Source organism: Haliotis cracherodii, unplaced genomic scaffold (genome assembly GCF_022045235.1).
Source record: "Haliotis cracherodii isolate W230 unplaced genomic scaffold, xgHalCrac1.p SCAF_10, whole genome shotgun sequence".
NCBI classification, from domain to species: Eukaryota; Metazoa; Mollusca; class Gastropoda; order Lepetellida; family Haliotidae; genus Haliotis; species Haliotis cracherodii.
In genome coordinates this window covers 48,178,100-48,203,211 of record NW_027266265.1, presented here as the reverse complement: position 1 = coordinate 48,203,211, position 25,112 = coordinate 48,178,100, and the positions used below count along the sequence as shown (strand labels likewise).

The 25,112-nt window shown below is 40.2% G+C and overlaps 1 protein-coding gene across 1 annotated transcript; it reads left to right on the top strand.

The window, feature by feature from the left end:
- Positions 1-6,583: 6,583 nt before the first annotated feature.
- LOC139454466 (sodium-dependent dopamine transporter-like) lies at positions 6,584-24,568 on the top strand. Its single transcript, XM_071236185.1, has 13 exons — positions 6,584-6,966; positions 10,294-10,425; positions 13,186-13,420; positions 14,766-14,898; positions 15,716-15,850; positions 16,738-16,841; positions 17,822-17,946; positions 18,755-18,867; positions 20,495-20,626; positions 21,792-21,891; positions 22,713-22,813; positions 23,713-23,871; positions 24,124-24,568. Exons 1-13 carry the CDS (start codon positions 6,660-6,662, stop codon positions 24,244-24,246), a joined length of 1,899 nt encoding a protein of 632 aa, XP_071092286.1. The 5' UTR covers positions 6,584-6,659; the 3' UTR covers positions 24,247-24,568.
- Positions 24,569-25,112: the final 544 nt, after the last annotated feature.

Sequence of the window (25,112 nt, the reverse complement as noted above, 5' to 3'; positions counted from 1 at the left end):
TACCTGATTCGAAGGTGCCTTCGTGATACAGGTGTTCCTTTATTCGAGACCAACGTAGGGATTGTAAGTAAGGCCTTGCCACTAAAACACTAAAACATTTGTAACAAACAACAGGGACAATGAGTGTAATTATTATATGAGGCTTGAAGGTTTCGACTTCTGCATATAGAAACCATACCCACCAGTACTGGGAACTTTCAGTTTATCAAAATTGTTTGAAAATAGCCCAACCCTAATCTACTGAATGTTACTCAAAGGCTCTTGGGTAAATAATTACAGTATCAGTTGTTGCTTGATCATTTTATTTACTCTGTGGACTATTACAAAATTATGAAATCTGTTGTTTTCCTGATTACAAAGAGTGGATGTTTTTGCTTCTCGACAATGGATTCGTTGACGATGGCATACTGACTTGGTTCTTTTCATTGTTCATGATTCAGATCGAACGTGAAAATAAATATATATGATTTGCAAAAGGACTTGGTGATTATGTTTGTCAGTATTTGGGATGACAACGGTAGAAAAGATAGAAAGATAGAAAGATAGAATGTACAATATGAACATTTCAGATTACAAACTTCAAGGTTTTTGCAATGATGATTAATTTGTAGGTTAATTTCTATGAAATTATTGATGATGCACATTTGTTGATTGAAACAGTGCAAACACAAGTGGTGTGTGGGGAAAACAATTGTCAACCGCATCTACTACTGTGACACAAAACAAAATACGCATAAAATGAATATGCTCTTTTCATCAAAGATACGAAACTCTGAGAAGGTTATCTAAATAATGTAAGATCATCATCTCGTTTTTTAAAAACTTCATTCCTTTACTCATGGGACATTTGTCATTATACGTGGTGACCATAGACATAGTAACATCTTTATTTTCAAAGGTTCGGGACAAAAATGAAAATGTCACCTGAACGTACTTTACAACGTGCTTGATTTACGTAATATCAACATCTACTTAACATCCTGTCGCTGTGGTATGAAAACGTAGCTGGAATGCTTTGACAACGTGTTTCATTCATTGAATTCGACTTAAAACAGAACTGGTTACATGGAACTCTTGTTGATGACTTTCATGCCAGTATTTTGCATAAGAGAAAGAATTTATGGATGTCAGCTTCTTTACTATAAGGAATACAATGTATACTGATGATGGAGAAAGCATATACTCCAAAACGTTGAGCTCCTGAAAGAAGTTGACATTCATAAATTTTCTCTATCACGTGTATCACTTCTAAATGCCATTCAAAGACTTAAGTATTTTGAAGTTTTCCGTAACTTTATAAATTGCCATACCCCATGACCGCAGTTTATACATCGCCCTTCTGACATCTTCCGGTTTCAGGCATTGTAACAAAGGATGTTCTCAAGCATGTAGTTCTTCCTTGATTGCAATAATGATTACATACACCGGACAGACAAGAATTGCTGACAGTGGCGATTAAACCTAACAACTTTGTCTGTCTCGTACACAGATATTTCGCCTATGGATCAAGTTGCAATGTCCTTATTGTTTGGTCATCAATTAATAACTGTAATACATTTACAATCTAATATTTAAGAAACAGAGTCAATTCTTGTCTTTATTCTGAAGTCTGGCACGCTTTTTCAATAAATCTTCGAATGAATACCCAGAATGGTCTGACCAGGTAACCTGTGTCATTTTGTCGTGTGATGCATAAATAACTTATAAACATGGTTTTATACGTTTTGCATTCACAAAGTTACCCTTCATATTTATTCACACCTTTACAATATTCTGTATTTACTCATGGTAAAATATATTGACAATATGCACAAGCTACCAGCTGGGCCAGTTGAATCATAGCTTGATTGGTCAATAAATCAAACTGATATTCAAAGTACTTGCCAGTTAATGAGTGAGTTTGGTTTAACTCCGCTTTAAAAGTATTCCAGTTACAACGTATATCACTGCGTGTCAGTTTGATGTGGGAAGAAAGTCCGAGGTGAAACCCTTCGACAAACCAAGAAACATAATCAGGGCGAACCAGGATTCGAACCAACAATCATAGGTTTCTGGCGAGGCCAAGGGAAGCAACTCTGCACGGCGAATTGCGAATTGCCAGTGCCCCTCAAACAAATAGAGTGATTGTTTCTTGGGTATGTTTGCTGTTTGCTGCTTTGCTCTTTTGCAGTGATTGTATGAAATATTTACTCAATAAATATTATAGTTTTGTATATGATTGTCTGTGGATAATCTATGTTTCTCATTTTCACACAGTGACATGTATTATTTTTATTCAGTGTAACATCACATGCTAAACATCAGCATTATCTCTCCTAGATAATAATGAGCCATGCTAACTAATGAGCATACAGCGTGATTCACATTGTGCCTACACTAATTTCTGTAGGTGAAATAGGATATAGACATATTGGGACTGAAGGCAGAATGGGAAGTTAATATCGAAGACTACAGTTGGTGTACTGCAATATTCAGTGTGGCATTCGAACCTGTAGTTGATCCAACTCCTAACTTTTCACCTTTGCCCATATGACTACCCCTCAATATATCAAAGCTGGTTATTTCAACATTGAAGTGGAGGATATATGTCCCGGATTCACTCTGATGCTGAAATTTTAGACATGGATTAAAGTCCTGTTATAGCTCCATGTATCGAGCATGGGAGCACCGGATGCAGCAAGGAAATGAGTAAAACACCATCACCTTCCAAGAAGCTGAGAAGCTGGTTGCCTGTCAGTTGACAAACACATCAGCATTCTAGTCAATTTCAAATTTGCAACCTGTTGTCCCGCTTCCCTTACTGTCATGGGTAAAAGTCTGAAAAACAGTCCAAATTTCTTCTTTAGAAAAACCAACAAATCACAAATGTAACACAAGAGTCTGAACACAAGAAGAACCAGATACGGAGGCGGTTGAACCTGTTCACTTAAGCTTGTCTAAAAAAGAAAGCAATTAGAAAAGCATCAACAATAGCTGAAATCACAACAACCAAGTATAACATCTCCTTTAGAGTGAGTGAGTGAGTATGGTTTTACGCCGCTTTTAGCAATATTCCAGCAATATAACGACGGTAGACACCGGAAAATGGGCTTCACACATTGTTCCCATGTGGGGAATCGAACCCGGGTCTTCGGTGTGACGAGCCAACGCTTTAACCATTAAGGGGAACCTACAGAAGCTAGTTTGAATGTCTCCACGTAACAGTAACTGCCTTTCTGGATATTGCCATAACACATTGTTCATTACTTTTGCTAAGTGTTCGTCCAGTTTCCCAAATATCATCATGTCTCATCATTGGCTATCTAAATAGTCACAAGTATCTATGACAAATGCTCATACAAACAATACGGGGAAAGTTTTGGAAATTTTTATTTCAAACAACGACACGCATTTTCACATTCTTCCACTGGAAAGAATTCTGCTCATTCACTGTAAGAGTTTTACCTTTGACACAAGTTTCAGAAGTATCAAAAGCAACAAGAAAAGAAGAAGGTCAATTCAAAATATGATAATAATTATAACGAAATATTTAATATCATGAATTACATACTTCCCTTTGGCAGTATGTAACAGGAGCTGATAACATTCATTATCAGCCCCCGAACTGCCATTATCATTCCCAAAGCCTGAGCCATCAAATTACCGTCCTATATAATTAGCTACAGTCAATAAGTCTGGTACTTGGACACCAATATATGTAACATACAGTTTGGTTTATTGGCTGGAATGCCTAGAATCGTTTATAAAAAATTACGCGTCAACAAACAACATAATATTTTACTTTCCGATTTAGTTGAGACATATGATACTTGATGTTGAATTGCATCATTTCAACAAATATTTCAACAAAAAAATGCGTTCAAGTATGAATAATTTCTACCCTGTCTGATAATTTTAGTCAAGTTGATGACATTTCTTGAGTGAGTGAGTGAGTGAGTATGGTTTTACGCCTCTTTTAGCAATATTCCAGCAATATCACGGCGGGGGACACAAGAAATGGGCTTTACACATTATACCCATATCGGGAATCGAACCCGGGTCTTCGGCGTGACGAGCGAACGCTTTAACCACTAAGCTACCCGACCGCCCCTGACATTTCTTGAGAATGGCTTGATATATTAAAAAACCCCAAATAATTTACATGGTACACCCGTCAAGGTAGTAGAAGAGTTCAAATTCCGATTCATGTGCATAACGAAACATATCAGCAGGGAGGTGAGCACAATTGGTGCTCATGGGATGCCTACTTCTTGCCTAACTGTCTTACCCCCAATTTTTACATAGATGTTATCAATGAGGAAGTCTAACATTTCACAAACAGTGTTCGCAAGAAAGCACAATACAAATTGGAAGAATTATGAGCTTAAAGACTGACGAAACAATGCGGTCACGTCGCTGGGGTTTATAAATCGTTAAAGAAACTTATTGCTTAAAGATATAGCCATTTACAACCCGTCCTCCTCCTCGGTCACTGTATGACTCTAGCTGTTCTCGCTCAAACGTTTTCACACACCTGATGACTCTAAATCCTGATGTATATGCCAAAGTCATTTACACAACGTCCTATCAACTCGTATCCCTGTGAGTTGTAATGGCAAAGGAGAAACCTGCTAACAAGGAACAGTGACGTTCCTTCTGACCCCCCAGCCCTCCCACCCCACCCCACCACCACCACCACCACAAAGGATTATTGCCCGTTGGATTATACTCTGATCCGGTATAAATTTAAATGTGATTGCGGGTGTATTGCAGTTCCCGTTACCATGGATCCACACTGCTTTTTGATACGAGTTTATAGAATTCGTAATATTGTTCCCATTAAAGAGGACGCCGGTTGCGTATGTATAATGCTTGCATTATAAACTGGGATGGTTGTTCGTGTTGTACGTATAGCTTTATTCCACACTGCGCATAGCGTACTTTCCAACTGTACATGTCGTATATGGTCGTGTTACTGGTCCGGTGGTCGATGGGAAATAACTTACATATACATTGCACTACATCCGAGAAACTGACATTCTTCCGGACAATTTACTACCGTGTCAGCGTCTCTCATATGTCAGAGAGGCATTTGTCGTCCAGTCAGATGTTAGACAGTGGAGGAATCAGGACAATGCCCATTGTAAGAATAAGACAGTCGAGCTCCACTCGGGTGGGAATACTTTGATCAGATAGATATATTTTCTTAATTGCCTCCAAAGTTGCAGATACAGTTAAACATGCAAATCATCATTTATACAAATCTTGTTTTCTTCATGAACAAATTCAATGTCTTTTTACGCTAAGCATGAAAATTACTTTATTATTAATTTAATTGCGGGTGTAGACTCAGTAGATCTTTTAGATCTTCAGCTGAAACATCATTGTCATCATATCTGACCAGATACATCTGGTCCATCCCTCAAAGAAGACACACCCACTTAGAGGGATTGTCATTATAAAATCATTCTTACTTGATCACATTGTAACAAAATCATTTACATCAAGTATGACTCTAATTGATTTAATTTCTTCCCTCTTCTCAAAATTATCACGAAAAGATAGAACGGCTTATATTTAAAAAAAATATAAAAACGTTTCAAAAAATAAAAAACCCAAAATAATACATAATTGCTGATAGGTATCTTAGATATTTTATCATTGAAAAACAATAAATGTGCTGTTTTCGGCACAAATTTACAACATTTCAAACCTGGTAAGAGCCATATGGTTGCAAATTCATTACTTACTCCAGTCTTCATTGAATCAATATATTGGATCACAAAATTACAAACCTACAAATCTATTTTTAGAAACTGTTGCAGGAATGAGTGATGTTTAAATAGACACCATAAATTTCGACAATAGTTCTTTTCATTTTCAATTACATAAAAAACAAATTTGGTATACTTTCATTTGCCCCTCAGTTCAGATTGTTGAATCGAGCCCTGCTGAAGACACACGGATATGGTGCTGACAAACCTAGAAACGGGTCGAACCTAGATTCGAACCCACAATCATAGGTTTCTGGTGTGCCCAAGGGACGCAGCGCTGCACAACGAATTACGGCGCCTTGGATGACTGGGCCAAGGAACAAGGAATAAAAGAGCACAGTCATGACACAATCAGAGTCACCAAGATACACATTACATGCATCAACTACTTTGTTACGGTTGCTGAAAGTAATAACTGCACTTTTGATTGCATTATATTTAAGCCGAAACCTATTTGCATACCAGTGACCTATTTGCAACAGTCTCTACAACCAAGCTGGAGTGCTACATTCTCGTGGTATCCTGTGATATCTTACTCCAAAGTTAAATTTCGCACAACAAATCTTCAATGAAGAAATGAAAACCATATGTACTTTATATTTTCAAATAGAAAAAAAACGACATTTGTTCTGTCTGACTAAAGGCTACAATCAGATTTTGTTCTTTTTATATGGACAATTCCATCCCCAATAGGAGGTAATAGTTTTGTTGTGCACTTAACCAGAAATGTTATAAGCTGTCTGACAAATCTAGAACAGGGGGTCAGTTTGTCAACGGGCACATTCTAATCTGGCCTTTCGCCCAAGAGAACTTAACGGACAATTATCCTTATTTGACGATATAAATACCTAATTGGATAAGAGCTCAATTGAGGAAATACTGTTTCACCCTGACGTACAAAGTTGCATGTCAGCAGATGAGGGAGACATACAAAACATGGCGGACCTCGAGACCAAGGAAGGTACAGTTCCAAGCAAGGTAGTTGCAAAAGAAGAGCAACCCCTTCAAACAACCCAAGAGTCTACTGCATCGGAACCCGCAGTGTCTACTCATGTAACTAGCTTTGAATTGAAGGAACAGGCAGTTGTTTCACAAGGCATGGAGCGGGGTCATTGGGCCTGTAATGCAGAGTTTATTATGGCCGCTTTGGCCATCACCACAGATTACAGTCTCATTTGGAGGTTCCCCTTCTTGTGTTACATGAACGGAGGAGGTGAGTGCCCAAATTGTACTGCTCATGTTTATATCTTTCTCGGCTCAGGGAACATTGCAGATTATAAAGATGCCAATCCTTCACTTACTTCATTCATTCATGTGGACACATAGGCAATATTAAGTTTCTGACGTATATGAAGCTACCAATACGTAGGTATATAACACCATAGACACGATTAAGGTATATATTTCCATGTAGACACTTAGATAATATCAAGTAATATGTAGAAATTTACATAATATCAAGGGATATGTAGAAATGTACATACTATCAAGGAATGTGTAGAAATATACATAATATCAAGTAATATGTAGAAATGTACATAATATCAAGGAATATGTAGAAATGTACTTAATTTCAAGGGCTATATAGAAATGTACATAATGTCAACTGAAGGAATATGTAGAAATGTACATAATGTCAAGGAATGTGTAGAAATGTACATAATATCAAGGGATATGTAGAAATGTACGTATTATCAAGGAATGTGTAGAAATATACATAATATCAAGTAATATGTAGAAATGTACATAATATCAAGGAATATGTAGAAATGTACATAATGTCAACTGAAGGAATATGTAGAAACGTACATAATGTCAACTGAAGGAATATGTAGAAATGTACATAATGTCAAGGAATGTGTAGAAATGTACATAATATCAAGGGATATGTAGAAATGTACATACTATCAAGTAATATGTAGAAATGTACATAATATCAAGGAATATGTAGAAATGTACATGATATCAAGGAATATGTAGAAATGTACATAATATCAAGTAATATGTAGAAATGTACATAATGTCATGTAATATGTAGAAATGTACATAATATGAATAAAGACCACAAAAGGAATACATATTAAGCCACTTACATTTATGAATGTAAACAATGTTTAATGAATTTAAAGTGTCGGAAAGGAGACAACAATGTTCTTACATTTTATAATTTAGACATATTAGACTCCATACACGTAGAAATGTACACACTGTTGTTAAACAAATATGTAGACGTTGGAATATGTTGGAATAGGTACGAAGCGACAAAACAAGCGAAGAAACAAGAAGTTTCTGCTTCAAACAGAGTACTTTATGCGATTCCGACCATATCATAAACATGAGTTTAGGAATCACTATCAAATAGGGACATGCAAATACATGCAAAGGCAAAGTATATAAACGTAAGGATGTAGTTAATATTAAGATAGGTACATGTAGGAATGTAGTCAATACGTAGTTACTCGCGTGAAATAATTCTGGCAGAATTAAAGTGAGTGTGAGTGAGAATGGTTTCACGCCACTTTTAGCAATTTTCCAGCAATATCACGGCGGGGGAACACCAGCAATGGGCTTCACACATTGTGCCCATGTCGGGAATCAAAACGGGTCTTCGGCTCGACGAGCGAACGCTATAACTACTAAGCTACTCGTCCGCCCCGGCAGAATAAACAGGTATACAGGTATGTAGGTAATAATAATGCACGTTGGGCATGTAATCATAATCAAACTACTTATATTTGGTAGTCGTATGCTCGAATTAATCTCAGCCAATATTTACTGTATTTCATTTACAACGGAGAGTGGTATCATTCCCCGTGCGAAAGGGCAGTTCATACCGTATTACACTCCAACGTGTAAATATGCTTTAACATGCTAATTGATCCACGGTTTGGATCGTGTCATACTGTTGGACACCCGATACACAATAGAGAAGCATTAGTTGAACGTGTGTCCTTGGAAATAGCCTGGCCAATTTAAATTAGTGAAATGATCATAGCCACGTGACATCATCAGCTGTAGTAGCTATTCAGATGGGCGTGATCTGAGGATGATATACAAGAAACTATTATGCCCAGATTAGGGCTGGGACTAGTCCGAATTTACTACCCGGGTACCCACCCCCCTATTACTCGACCCTACCCGGATACCCACTGTAGGTCTCAAGAGCATTTTTTTACCATAGCACTGGCAAAACGTAGATACCTGTATTAAACAATCTGGTCATGCATACACTGAAGTTGACTCAAGTTATATCTTTATTCAATGATATGAAAAGTCAGAAGGAAGGGGTGCAAGGTCAGAAAGAAATGAGAACATTTGTGACTTGTAGTGTAACCATAGAGTTCTAGTTACCTTCCATCACGTGACTAACCACGGGTCCGGGTAGTCCTGTGGGAACCCTGGTCCTACTCAGTACCCACTCGAGCCGGGTAACCGGGTTACCCGTCCCAGCCCTAGCTTAGATGCTTATAACCATTCACAACGTAAACAGGTTATCCCTTTGAGATCCATGTCTACTGTGAATACACCGTGAGACCTCAGTTATCTGCATATGACTGCATGTATGGAATTGCGTGTATAGTTTTATAATCGTGAACCAAAAGCTACCATAGATTCAACGGCCAATAGCTGCACTGGTGAAGTTCTTCCAGGCTGCGCATGTGAGGAGGATCTAGTTTATAAGATTCTGTCACTGTGCAATAGAAAGACCTATGTTGTTTGGTTGGCAGTGCTAACGTACTTATCACAGGCATCGTGTAGTACGTGGAATGTGATTCTCGTCTTTCATCTGCGGGTTCATGTCAATTACAGATGACCTTATCATTAATTACATGGTAGTTGCCGATTGCGACTGTTAAACTCACCGCGGCTAATGGTTACTTACTGGCTTCTCAGGGTTACTCCAATATTAACAGTGTTGTGCTTATTGCTCATAAAATTATTTCGAATTATTATTAGCTCTCCCAATTGGCTAGTTATTTGTTGTTAGTCACGATATGGCTGAAATATTGCCGATGTGACTTTAAACATTAACTCACTAGTTATTTGTTGACTATTTCATCGCCTGTTGTAGGGTCAACATTTTTCCATTGCATAAGGGTCGGATTATTTGATACGGTTAGGTGTGTGTGTGTGTGTGTGTGTGTGTGTGTGTGTGTGTGTGTGTGTGTGTGTGTGTGTGTGTGTGTGTGTGTGTGATGGTGTTAAATTAAAATGCTGAATTACGAGAGCGACTTTGATCTTTTGACATTTTACGCCCAACGCAATCTGTTTCGTGGGATAATCAAGCCTGGTTAGTCTCTGGCGTTGACGTTCTACATAATTCTTCAAACAGGGTGTTAAAACTTGGAACACAATATCTATGTTGAGCTTTTGATGTCTTATTCTCAATAATATTGAAAGCTGAATTGTCAAACGTTAGCGGACACCATATCCCATTTCGTGGAAGTGGTAAACGTTTATCCCCCGCGACAAGTTCATCAAGCTGACACGCTGTTACATAACCCACTCACTCACTCTGTCACTGTGTCCTACTCCCCAGTTGTCTTCATGATCCTGTACGCAATCTTTCTCCTGCTGATCGGAGTCCCCATCTTCTACATGGATCTAAGTCTGGGGCAGTTCTGCGGCAGAGGCCCAGCCCACATCTGGAACTTCAGTCCACTCCTCAGAGGTAAGATCGCATTTAAAGAGGCACAACCATTGTTTAAAACACGTGTACCATCAACACTCTCATTGTCTGGTAAGCATTATTTCTTGAAACACATGTACCATCTACACTCTCATTGTCTGGTAAGTATTATTTCATGAAACATATGTACCATCTAAACTCTCATTGTCTGGTATGCATTATTTCTTGAAACACATGTACCATCTTCACTCTCATGATCTGGTAAGTATTATTTCATGAAACATATGTACCATCTAAACTCTCATTGTCTGGTAAGCAATAATTCATGAAACATGTGTACCATCTTCACTCTCATTATCTGGTGAGCATTAATTCATGAAACATATGTACCATCTTCACTCTCATGATCTGGTAAGCATTATTTCATGAAACGTATGTACCATCTATACTCTCATTATCTGGTAAGCATTATTTCATGAAACGTATGTACCATCTACACACTCATTGTCTGGTAAGTATTAATTCATGAAACATATGTACCATCTTCACTCTCATGATCTGGTAAGCATTATTTCATGAAACGTATGTACCATCTATACTCTCATTATCTGGTAAGCATTATTTCATGAAACGTATGTACCATCTATACTCTCATTATCTGGTAAGCATTATTTCATGAAACGTATGTACCATTTATACTCTCATTGTCATGAAAACAAATCTGAAAGTACATCAGAATCATATTTTGCTTGTCGAAAGAGGCGACTAACGAGCAAGCTCGCTGAATTGGTTGATGCATGTCATCAATCCAAAGTTCGTGGATCGATGCTCATGTTATCAATCACTGGATTGTCTGGTCCAGACTCGATTTTTCAGAGGCCGCCGTCATACAGCTGGAATATTGCTGAGTGCGGCGTTAAATAACAAACAAACACACTTCAGATATTAAATACATATGTAGCGAAATGAATTTGTACCCGGTCATCTGTAGATTTCACAAATTCAAGTTTGCAAACTACCTTTGTTTTGTCTGTTCCAGGCTCATCTCTCATTGTTGAGCAGGTATTTGACATTTTTAATAAAAAATACAATCAGTCTGTGAATCATATATTTTCTGGTGAAGGTAACGACTGGGTGATTTAGTGATGTATGTCTCCTATACGTTGCATCACGCCAAATGGAATCCTTTTCAGCGGATAATCAAGTCTGATTATTCCCTGGCGTTGAGTTTCATAATTCCATCACGTGCTTCGTGACATTTATGTAACACCTCAGACTAAGTGCTCAGTTGTGCAGTCAAATCAAGCTCCAGGTGTACAGTGTATATCCAACACTATTTTACTATTTTTTCCAACCACAATTTGTCATAGGGAGTGTACAAATACGGTCATTGCAGCGCCTCTCTATGTGGTGGTCGCTAAGATAAACTGTATTTCTCCCCCGTTAGGGCGGTCGGATAGCCTAGTGGTTAAAGCGTTCGCTCGTCACGCCGAAAACCCGGTTTCGATTCCCTACATGGGTACAATATGTGAAGGCCATTTCTGTTGTCCACGGCCGTGATATTGCTGGAATATTGCGAAAAGCGGCGTAAAATCAAACTCACTCACTCACTCTTCCCCGTTACAGGGATAGGTTTGTGTTTGACGGTTCACTACCGGTGCAAGCATGACGCACGCAGGGTATTCTTCCCGCTCTGTTGTAACGATAAGGGGTGGTTGAAAGTTCTGAGCCTCATTATGATGGACCGAGTTGAGTCATCTGGTTGATCATTATAATTCAACATAAGCCCATCCGAGGTCGACACCATGTTAACATGCCCGCATGGCTGGCTGGCAGAGTTCAGTTCAGATATTTGATGACAGCTCGGTAACCATTTTCAACAACAGAGAATATCTCGTCACTTTGATGCCTGCAGAAATAGGCTGTCTGGGCCAACTTGCACAAAGCGATCTTAGCGCTAAGATGATCGTAACTCCCATACTTTAACATAGGCTAACGATAGTCTTAGCGCTAAGATCACTTGGTGCAAGTGGGCCCTGGTTGTGTATTTGGTTTAAATGCAGTCTGTAAGTATGGACAGCATTGTACTTACCACATGAAATAGTGTTAAAGGTGTTCTGTACATCCGTCGTAGTAAGGGTCAGATCTATTTGCCCATTCCTCGTACATGTTTGGGGATAGTCGTTATAACATTGTCCCCCCTTTCTGGTACAGGTGCATGTGAGTGAGTGAGTGAGTGAGTGAGTGAGTGAGTGAGTGAGTGAATTTGGTTTTACGCCGCTTTTAGCAATATTCCAACAATATCACGGCGGGGGAATCTAGAAATGGGCTTCACACATTTTACCCAAGCCGGGAATCGAACCCGGGTCTTCGGCGTGACGAGCAAGCGGCTTAACCACTAGGCTACCCGACCGCCCCTACAGGCGTGTGTACGGGCATGAGGTGGTCTTATGAAAACTGGCAAGGGCAAATAGCTGTGAAAATTATATGAATGGACCACTGGTAATTAGTGATGACACCAGGTGTTGGCGAGAAGGGTAAGCATGTCCTGCCCGACCGGTAGAACCCAACACATTAGTACAACTGCCATGCGATGTCAGCCAATCAAGCGATCGATGAGCCAGAAAATCCACTGACACGAGTGTACCATTACTGATTTTGTTGAAACTACATTAATATTAACGATATGTTAATCTTGAATTTTGAAAACCGTGTTCTTATTTTTCCTTGTTGCAGGTGCAGAAATAGGTAGGGACATGAGTGGTCGTTGTCAAAACTGTATTCTTATTTGCCTTGTTGCAGGTGTAGGCGTGGGAATGGTCGTCGTGAATGCAGTGCTTCACCCCATGTTTGGCGTCATCCCGTCATGGGGGATGTACTACCTCTTCCAGTCAGGGTCCACCGTCCTGCCATGGTCAACCTGCAGTAACTCCTGGAACACCCCATCATGCGTCGAAGGTCAAACCCTACCCTTTAATTCGAGTGGAGACTCCTACGTGTTTGGTAGTCCGTCGACCCCTGGGCTAGAATACTTTAAGTAAGGCACTTTAACAGTTTACACAAAAAACAGGCATATGAATGCCGACTTGGTTTATCGGCAATATTCTGTATTATGATTTGGAATAGATGTTTGCACAATGTAGACATCTTCAGTATCATGTTATTGTTTTCATTTAGAAGTATTCATTTGTGGATATAGATGTGCAGAGTTGCGTCCCTTAGCCATGTTAGGATCCGAAGTTTGTGGTTTAGAATCCTAGATTCACCATTATTATTATCCTTGGCCTTCAGCACTAGTCCCGCGGTCGTTGGTATCCTTTGTGTTATAAAGTGTCGAACCGCAATGACAAGTTTGTGTCAACATTTTTTATTTCTTCCCCAATTAATCTGACACGACGTGATATAACTGAAATCTTGTTTGAGGCAGCTTTCAATCCTTTGTAACTCGTTCACACATTAAGATTAAAACGGTGTTACCGGTGTCAAGCTCCACATTTTTCCACTGGCGACTTTTCCCATCTCAGCCTTCACGTCAACGCCTTCTGTTCAGAAACGCTTACATACATTAATTTTGATGTTTAGAGGATTTTCATAAGACACTCCTTTCCCAACAAGGTATGTTTTTATTTAAAACGTTAAAATGTTGAATATACATTGAATATACTGTGTATATGTTGATGTCATCTTTATTGATGAGTGAATGGCTTGCTTTAAAGGTCAAGGTCATAACAACATAAATTAACTTTGAAAACTGCCCGTGACGCAAATAACAAATGACGTGTATATGCATATTCACCTAACTAGGCATACGTGACTGCTTAGGCAAGATCTACAGTTGATCTCTTTTTGACCATCTTTGAGCTTTCAGGTCTATTTATTCTTTATTATCAATGACCATTTTATAGAAGCAAACTATACATTTCATAGGATTGTTAGCTAATATTGCAGTAACACTTCATTTGAAGGGTAGAAAAAGTGACATATTTCTGCAAGATATTTCGAAATTAGATTTAACCTAATATATTTATTTTCATTTATCTACCTACACTTGAAAGAATGTATATTATCGCCTTTATTTTTGAATTTCTTTAATACAGAATGATAGTCAGATCATACTTTAACTTTATTTTAACATAGATTTTAGATGGCGGTTTGTGTGTGTGTGTGTGTGTGTGTGTGTGTGTGTGTGTGTGTGTGTGTGTGTGTGTGTGTGTGTGTGTGTGTGTGTGTGTGTGTGTGTGTATGTGTGTGTGTGTGTGAGCGCGTGTGCGTGTGTGAGCGTGTGCGTTTTCACCTATTTTGAATTTTGTAACATGCAGGTATATTCATGTAAGCTCATTAGATAATAAAATGAAGATGTGTTTATTTCCTTTATATTGCAGTAATCGAGTCTTGCAAATTTCCTCTGGAATCGAAGACCCCGGGGGACTTCAGTGGGAGCTGGTCGGATGTAGGTTCGGCACCGTGGTTCTCATATTTGCTGCTTTGTTCTGGGGAGTTAAGGTTATTGGAAAGGTATGTACATTACATTAGTTATTTGCACCCACAACATAGCACGCTTGGCTTGTTAAATGACAAGGATGGGACCAACACATTGTACTCGTGTGGGTCATCCAACCCAGGCGCATCTTCCAAAGGCAAGAGAGGTAACTGACTATAAAAGTCCAGTTTCCACCCTTGCCGAACTAGGCTGGTATTATGGAGTTACATTTTGGCTGGACTAATGAGTCTATGCATAGTCCGATCAAAATCGCGCACCGAAATCGAATTCCGGTTCGTAAACCGTGGTGCAGATTTCGGTCGATTGTAGGATTTGCAAAGCATGTGCACCGCCAACTCGTTGTCAGCAGATATTTTTCAAATCTTTTCATGTTTTTAATTAATGTGCTCGCGTGATTTGATGCATTTCGCGATGTAAGACCCGTTTTATCACAATATACATCTTGGTTATCGATCAGATCGTCCTGACTGGGCGCCACCATTTTGTGTGAAGCAAACGCAAGTGATACGAGTGGTGGAATCTGAATGGTCCATGGAGAGGCTTAGAAGGGCCATCACTAGAAACAGCCATTGGTGGCGCTACGATCGAGCCCAGTAATCCCAGCCTAGTTCGGCAAGGGTGGAAACTGGACTTTTCAGTCAGTTAACTCCTTGCCTCGGGAAGATGACCCAGGCGATGAGCACCCTGGGATTGATTGTTGTTGCAGACAGGATATTTTCTTCAGTCACTGCGTCAAGATATACACCTTTTCCTCTGACATGGAGCTTAACAATAAAGATTTTATTAACACAAGTAAGTCCCTTGTTCAAAATAGACTGACCGTCTCTCCAGGTGGTGTTCGTCACGGTGCCACTCATCTGCGTCCTCCTTCTGACACTGTTTATAAGAGGCATGACGTTACCCGGATCACTGAAGGGTGTGAGGTACCTCTTCTATCCCTCCGCGGACCGTCTTTTGGACGTACAGGTAAGGTTTGCTTTACGTGTTTAAATGAGTGCAGTTTTACGCCGCTTTGAAACATATTTCAGTTAAATCACAAAAAGAAAAAGTGTCTCAGACATTTATTTATTTATTTGGTTTAACTCGAGGATAACCATTTAGACGAACTTTGGATTCGAACGCACAATCAGCGGATCCAAACATAACTTAGGAAGCGCAACCCTGCTGTGCCTTAGAACACTTACATCCAGAAGTGGGTGGGTGTATAGGTTGCGCACCCCTAATTTTAGCCCTCTGTATCGTAAACGTGTCAACCCGTCACTCTAGTATGTTTCATTTTCACGTCATGTCTTGTGAGACTTTGCTTGCCGTAAGTGGCGACTAACGGGATCGGGTGGTCAGGCCCCCTGACTTGATTGATGCATGTAATCGTATCCCAAGTTCTTTGATCGATGCTCATGATGTCAATCACTGGATTGTCTGGTCCAGACTCGTTTATGTAAAGACCGCCGTCATATAGGTGGAAAACAAAACAAACAAACATGTCTTGTAGAGTGTGCACCCCACCCACCCCTTTTCACAATTGTGGTTCCTGTCTGGTACCAGATCACATGAAGACACAGAGAAAGGCGTTGTCATGTTACATGTTTCAAATTTTACACTGGTTAGAAGAAACACGTGGGACGAAGGGCTAGCGGTGGTTAAAAATTTCGCTCGTAACGCCGAAGACCCGGGCTCTACATGTTATAAAGGTGAAGCCAATTCTGGTGTCCCCTGCTGTGATATTGCTGGAATATTGTAAAATATAACTCTACAGTTAATTAATAATCGATAAACGTTCGTTGACCTTTTTCATATACATGAAATTCATCATACCATCTTCAGTTGTTGCATGAGACTATATTTCCATTCAGACGTGGAGCTCTGCATTTCTCAGTGCAATGTATACAACAGGGATGGCAACAGGCATCATCAGCACCCTGGCAAGCTACAAACGCTTCACCTCTTCAGCACTGAGGTCAGCTGTATTTTCATCAGTTATAAACTTACCTAGCGACCGCCTCCATGGTCTATTGGTAGAGCGTCCGCCCGGAGAGCGGAAGGTCCGGGGTTCGATCCCCGGTCGCATAATACCAAAAGACGTTTAAAGATGGTATTTGTTGTTACCCTGTCTGGCGCTCGGCATTAAGGGGCTAAAGCAAGGACTGGCTGGCTCGGAGTCAGTATACTGTGTCTGAGTGGGGTATTCATGTTACACTGGGGCATGGTATCTCAGTGAGCTAGCACTATAAATCGGCATCATTCCGGACTAGTACAAGGAGCTTCACACACACACACACACACACACACACACACACACACACGGGCATGCGCGTAGCTATATAAGTGCAATAATCTTGGACGCGACGTTAAACCCCATTTCACCTTACCTAGGCGTCACCAAAGAGGGCTGAACACATGAATATCACATTTCTATAACATGTTTTACATGTCCATGATACCTGTTGGAAATTCGAAAAGGCAACGTCATAAGCACGTGTTTTGGGGAAACTCAAGTAACAACTTCATTACTTGGTCCATGGGGTATATTCCACACACTTGCTTGTGATATAGCGAGAACCGTACATTGGACTCTATTTTAGCAGATAGTTCAAATTAATGCGGGAAGGGTTTTGTGGCTTTTATTTGTAAAATATACAGCTCTCATGTCGACGTCTTGGTCCCATGTGTCTGATACTTGGCCAGTCGTTACGATGACTGAATCTGTCATTCTAAAATATAAGTAATAATGCAAAACACACCATATAAATATGAAGCTATTTAATTGATTTAGTTTTATGAACAGGTTTTATCAATGACATAGCAATTGATCCACCACGACTTCTATTGCTTTCAGACATCCTTTACAGTTAATTTAATTAATTTGATTAATTTATTTTTGAACAGGTATTCTCACTGACATACGAAATGATCCATCACGGCTTTTGTTGTTTTTAGAGACTCCTTTATAGTCTATGGCGTAACGCTGGTCCTGGGTATTGTTACCTGTGTTATGATGTTTGGCTTCTTCGGGGCTCTTGCACAGACTAAAGGCGTGGGGATAAATGAAGTAATAGATTCGGGTAAGTTTTGCAGATGCATCGTATATATTGTTTGTGAGATAGTGAGTGAATGAGTGAGTAAATAGGGTTATTATCAAATTATTATCATACTCTCGGTAACATCACTGGGTAGGAGGGGCACCTTAGGTCCTAGAGGCCAAGACCTTGGATCATAATCAATGTCATTCTGAGAACATAACTCCAAGTCATCGGATCCTGCTGCGAGTTGCACAGGTTGATGCGGCCAGATGCCACATTCTGTCTATTGTAACAATCATTTATCATCCAAAACTGGCTCCCACAGGAGATATCGCTTAGGTGAGATCAAGCGATATCTACACTGTAGATATCGCTGCAATGAAATTACATCACAATGTTTTGCAGACCATTGTGACATCACTGGTTACCATGACGTCACAATCAAATGACATCACTAATGGCTCTGCTACTGAAGCTGTTTGCAGTACTTTTTACACTGAAAACACTGCTAATTACTGTCTACAAATTGAAAAAGTTGGAAGAATGATGTTGGATGATAAATAAAATCTCACCCTCGTGTCTTTTGATATCAAATATATCAACACTCGTTGATAAAAGTGTCAAAAATCCTCGGCAAGCCTCGGAATTTTTCCACTTTTATCAACTCGTGTTGATATATTTGATATCAAAAGACACTCGGGTGAGATTCTCTATATCTCAGAAGAACGAGTGCAGTATTCTCTATGTATCTACAGATACGAGTTTAGAATTTCAACTAACATCAATCAATCTTTCTCACATCTTTTTTTGTACTTCAAAATATACTAATTAATGTTATATTTTATTACAGGTCCTGGAGCAGTGTTCGTTGCAATAGCGGAAATGATTGCACATCTTCCAGTACCCAACTTCTGGTGCTTTATATTTTTCTTCATGTTTCTTTTGATTGGAGTCAACATACAGGTACAGCATATATCCGATACCACACCAGGAACACATACTAATCTACGTGTGACTTTTGTGGTGCTTTTGTTCTAATCAGTATTCACAACAACCACTTCTGTAAAACTACAACTGGAAGAACCACTCGTTCACGCTTGTTTAATATTACAAGTAACGAATTTACGTCGCAGAAGCAATAACGAGCAGCTGCTGTCACTCACCCATTTACATTTTCGACATCTCATCTAAAATTACAAGGCTCCTGAATCTGAAACTGTGTATGAATGAATCAAACTCTATGATGGCTGGTAAAGGCACTCACAGAATTCTGATCCGATTTTTAGAATGGCAGTCGCGACAGTGATATTGAACGGGCCTTTTTAATTACTTTTAGAATGGCAGTCGCGACAGTGATATTGAACGGGCCTTCTTTTTATGAATTACTCTCACGATATGGCTGAAATATTGCCGATGTGACTCTAAATATTAACTCACTCACTCACTTTTATGAATTACTGAGCTATTTATCCGTGTATGATTATTAAAATTGACATGTTTGTTGTTGTTGTTGTTGTTGTGTTGTTTAACGCCGCACTCAGCAATATTCCAGCTATATGACGGCTGTACATAATCGAGTCTGGAACAGACAATCCAATGATTGATGCCATGAGCATCGATCCAGGCAATAGGGATACAATGACATGAATAAACTAAGTCAGCGAGTCTGACCACCTGGTCCAGTTAGTCGCCTCTTTTGACAAGCATAGTCGCCTTTTACGGCAAGCATGGGTTGCTGAAGACCTATGAAGACCTATTCCAGCTATGTGACAGCTGTCTTTAAATAATCGAGTCTGAAACAGTCAATCCTTTGATTAACGTCATGCACATCGATCCACGAACGAATGAGTCAACCAAGTCAGCGAGCCTGACCACCCAATCACGTTAGTCGCCTTTAACAGCAAGCATGGGATATCTTCACGGGTAGATCGTAAACAGGCTGAATCTGGGAATCCAACCCATGTAAGGACGTTAACCCTGAACACGGGATTTCACGGCCTCAGACCACCGGACCACCGTGCCACATATATGTTTACAGAAAAGATGCTAAAATTGTTCATATCCCGTCTTGAACCCACGCAAACGTTACAATGGAGGTTAGACTAGTCATTCATTGTATTCTTGTTTGACCAAAGTCCCTGGTTCGAAATGTTCAATCATGATGTTCCATTTCGCCATACAATACGAGGTGAGGTGAGGTGAAATGGGGTTTAACGTCGCGTCCAAGATTATTGCACTTATATAGCGACGTGCATGTACGTGTGTGTGTTTGTGTGGCTGCTTGTACTAGTCCGGATTGATACCGATTTATAGTGCTAGCCTACTGAGATACCATGCCGCAGTTTAATATGAATACCCCACTCAGACACAGTATACTGACTCCGAGCCGACCAGTCCTTGTTTTAGCCCCTTAATGCCGAGCGCCAGACAGGGTAACAATACGTACCATCTTTTAACGTCTTTTGGTATGACGCGGCCGGGGATCGAACCCCGGACCTTCCGCTCTCCGGGCGGACGCTCTACCACTAGACCACGGAGGCGGTCACATACAATACGAAGATATACAGGTAACACTGCGAATCTGTTTCAGGTCCTTGGTGCAGAGGTTGTAATAACGGCAGTGCTTGATAGTTTGCCTCGCCGATCTCGGCTGATAAGACTCGCCATCACCGCAGCCATCTGTGGCGGTTCCTTCCTCTTAACCCTTCCTTACCTTGCCAAGGTAAGGCTAAACTCCTCACAGCAACCTTTTATCTAACGTTTAGCAATGAAGTAACTTTAAATGCAATACATATATCCACTTAAACGAATATCATATGAATGGATCACTGAAAATCCAACCACAGCATGGACGAATATGAGCATCACACTGACCCTTTTTGCAAAATGTATTAATGTTATTTTGTATTTGAGGAGTAAGAAATGAAATTTTACATGTGTGCTCCGATGTTTGCGATTATTTAAATTTTGACCTTATTTGACCTTTACACTTTGACCTTGCTCCTTAATGCCCTCTGCCCTTATCGGTAAACAACTGATGCGGTAGGGAGATTATTCCATAGCAAGATATGGGAATGAGAGGGAGGAATTGCTATACACACCAATATTTCACTGCTTATCAATGCAAACACACAGCAACGCCTTGTTTATGGTGCAACTATCTTAAGCAGGAGACTACCATATAGGTAAAATAGATCATCACCCTTTACATTTCATTTGATGACATCTCATGTATTTGGATATTATTTTCTTTTTCAGTGTGACACGAATTATCGAACAGAATTAATTGTCCGAGAAATATACTTAAAAAAATACTTTAGATTGTGGAGAGAAAAAAGTCTCTCACAAAATTAATTTTGATTTAGACTCACAGTTTTAACTTAAAATAAATCTGTTTTTTAGTTGTAGATGAAAAATACCTAATCTCCGTACAAAATCCCAATAAATGGTCTTCTGAAGACTTTGTATTTTTAATGATGAAACACTATATTTGTCTCAAAACATAAAATCGATAAATTTCACTTATGGCTTTGTCAGTCATGTAAACAATATATATTTTTCAGATCAATCTGATGAGATTACATCGTTATCTTATTGTTATCTTATTATTATTGACACAAAACGTCAAATATTCTCTACTGGATTGAAAATGGCATCCATATACTTTGCACAGGCAAAGAGGACAATCGCCAGCGCCTTGTGGTCAAATGAACCTTGTAGTGTCAGGCATTCCTATACACCCTGAATATATAACTAAATAATGAAAAATTTGATCTACAACATATACTTCTCGATTCCATACCAAAGTCATTAGGGGTAAAGTTTCAACAAGATGCATTGTAGGACATATATACATGCTTTGTGTATTATCTTTGTTTTTCATTTAGGGCGGAGTGTACTTTTTCACTATGGTCGATGTCAGTGTTATGAGGCTTTCTTTCTTCCTACTTGGTTTCCTCCAGTTCCTGACAGTCGGATGGATATATGGTATGTGAACTGAAACACGCTTAAGTCACCTCTCGGCTCTTACTGCTGATGGACCGCCTCCGTGGTCTAGTGGTAGAGCGTCCGCCAGGAGAGCGGAAGGTACGGGGTTCGATCCCCGGCCGCGTAAAAAGATGGTACTTGTTGTTACCCTGTCTGGTGCTTGGCATTAAGGAGCTAAAATATAGACTGTCGGCTCGGAGTCAGTATGCCGTGTCTGAGTGTTGTATTCATATTAAACTGCGTCATGGTCTCTCAGTGGGCTAGTACTATAAATCGGTATACCCTCATTCCATTAACCGGCGCTCTGTGTCGCTCTTACAAATCGCCATATATCGCCATATAGAGCGCTAAGATCTCCAGAAACGTTAATGGATCGCTATCTTATCTGTAACTGATCTCCTTGATGGTCAAGGTCGCCGCCTGTGGATTTCCCTGCAGATCCGTGGCGCTCCGCCAAGAATGCCGTCAGATCGCTACTCGATCACCGAGATCGCCATCCGAGCGCTACTTGATCGCCAGTCGTAATCAGAGCGCTACTTGATCGCAATGCTCATGGTATCAATCACTGGATTGTCTGGTCCAGACTTGATTATTTACAGACCGCCGTCATATAGCTGGAGTATTGCTGAGTGTGGCGTAAAACAACAAACCAACCAACCATAAGTGTACAGAGACAGAGAACTGCTTAAGGTGACCAGGAAATGGCATACATTTGTATTGTTTTACCACTGTAGTCTTATTCAAACGCCGCGTAGATGTATTTGTGTAGTCACAACATCACAGACAACAATAATTCCATGGCAATGAATGTTATATTTCAGGTATGGATCAGTTTAGCAGAGACATCAAGATGATGACTGGTCTGCGACCTCCTGTCGTCTTGAAGTTCATCTGGTGTTTCGTACTGCCTCTCCTTATCCTGGTAATGTCAAGAGCGCCTGAGTGAGTGAGTGAGTGTATGGTTTTACGCCGCTTTTAGCAATATTCCAGCAATATCACGGCGGGGGAACCTGAAATGGGCTTCACACATTGTACCCATGTTGGGAATCGAACACGGGTCTTCGGCGTGACGAGCGAACGCTTTAACCACTAGGCTACCCGACCGCCCCCAAGAGTGCCTGAACATTCATAAGGAATTTGTAGTGCACTCAGGATTGTCTTTGATGCTTGATAACTTTGGCGATGTATGTGTCAGAGGGGAGGGTGTATTGGACTTATTAATATTAAGGTCTTTTGAATAAATGCGACAAAACCATATAGAAATAGAAATCTATTGTACGATTTTACGATTTCGACTACATGATCAAATAGTGATGATACTAGGTGTTCGCGAAAGGTGCGCGTATCCTGCCCCGCAGGTGTCACCCATCACTAACACATGCAAAGACAAGTCAATTGTTCATCTGAAAAAACACGGGAATATATGGTACAAGTCAAAATAGGGAATTGCATCTGGCATCATTTTTGTCACTGATGCGTCAAATTTGGAAATGTCCTCCTCATGTCTACTATAAAACTTGTAGTTTGTCAACTCTAACACATCCTGCTAATGACTCATGTTAATATGATTATGAATAAACAAGATTAAAATATATAGATTAGGTAACTAGCTTTGTGTAGCAGCGCCATGTTTTTCTATGTGAGCACACAAAAGGCTTGGCAAACATGTAAACGTCACAATAAACATTACGACTGTTATATAAGTTCTGATGCTATCATCATGCATTACCTTGAGTTCGATAACAACGTTTTATCATGTTCCTTCATTAAAAGAGTTTTTAGGATAAAAATTGTAACAGCACTTCTCGTCTTTCCTTTCAGTTGTTGTTTTTGCAGTCGCTCATACATCATTACCGGCTTACTTATGAAAGCTACATTTTCCCCGTGTGGGCTGAAGTGATGGGCTGGTTCATTTCACTGCTGCCACTTGCACCGATTCCAGTGTTTGTTGTGGTCGCGATCATGTTTACTGGTAATCAGGTAAGAGAGAGAGAGAGAGAGAGAGAGAGAGAGAGAGAGAGAGAGAGAGAGAGAGAGAGAGAGAGAGAGAGAGAGAGAGAGAGAGAGAGAGAGAGAGAGAGAGAGAGAGAGAGAGAGAGGGGCATGAGCCGTTGATGTATAAGTACTTTCAGTAAAGTTTAAATCAGTGCATGTAGGTTCGTACGTAACCATTGCTTGGTACGTGAGGGATGTATTCCTTTGACTGTATTTTTCTATATGTTGAATATTCAGCCTCCTATGAGCCCAAAGCCCGACTGGGGCCCAGCTGACCCAGCCTACCAGGCGGAGTATGACAGGCAGAGGTACCGGAACATAACGCTGACAGAAAGAATGATGGCAGTCTTCGTAAGCTGATGTTGTCGTTGGTCTTTGAAACGTGTTTATCTTCATTCTGGATGAACTTAATTTCTTGAAAGACTTCATATATCTATTTCAAAGATAATATTCATAATATTGCATGCAAACACACAAAAAAAATCATATTTAACACAAATCTGTATTATTTGTTGTGATAAGTAAACAATGTTGCCTCATTCTGTCACGGATTCTCAATGTTACTGAAAAGAGTCTGTTAATTGGATCAGTTCGTGGGAGTTATTGCCTGGAATTAGGATATCTCATGTGCTGTTTGTGGAGGTTGGGGCCATGCCAGAGCTCTGTCTCATGTGTTGGTTGTGTTGATACCTCAAGGCCATACCAGAGCTCTGTCTCTTGTGTTGGTTGTGTTGATACATCGAGACCATGCCAGAGCTCGGTCTCTTAGGTTGGAGGTTGTGATACCTCGAGGCCATGTCAGAGCTCGGTCCCCTGTGATGTAGGTTGTGATACATCGAGACCATGCCAGAGCTCGGTCTCTTAGGTTGGAGGTTGTGATACATCGAGGCCATGCCAGAGCTCGGTCTCCTGTGATGTAGGTTGTGATACATCGAGGCCATGCCAGAGCTCGGTCTCTTAGGTTGGAGGTTGTGATACATCGAGGCCATGCCAGAGCTCGGTCTCCTGTGATGTAGGTTGTGATACCTCGAGGCCATGTCAGAGCTCGGTCCCCTGTGATGTAGGTTGTGATACATCGAGGCCATGCCAGAGCTCGGTCTCCTGTGATGTAGGTTGTGATACCTCGAGGCCATGTCAGAGCTCGGTCTCCTGTGATGTAGGTTGTGATACCTCGAGGCCATGTCAGAGCTCGGTCTCCTGTGATGTAGGTTGTGATACATCGAGGC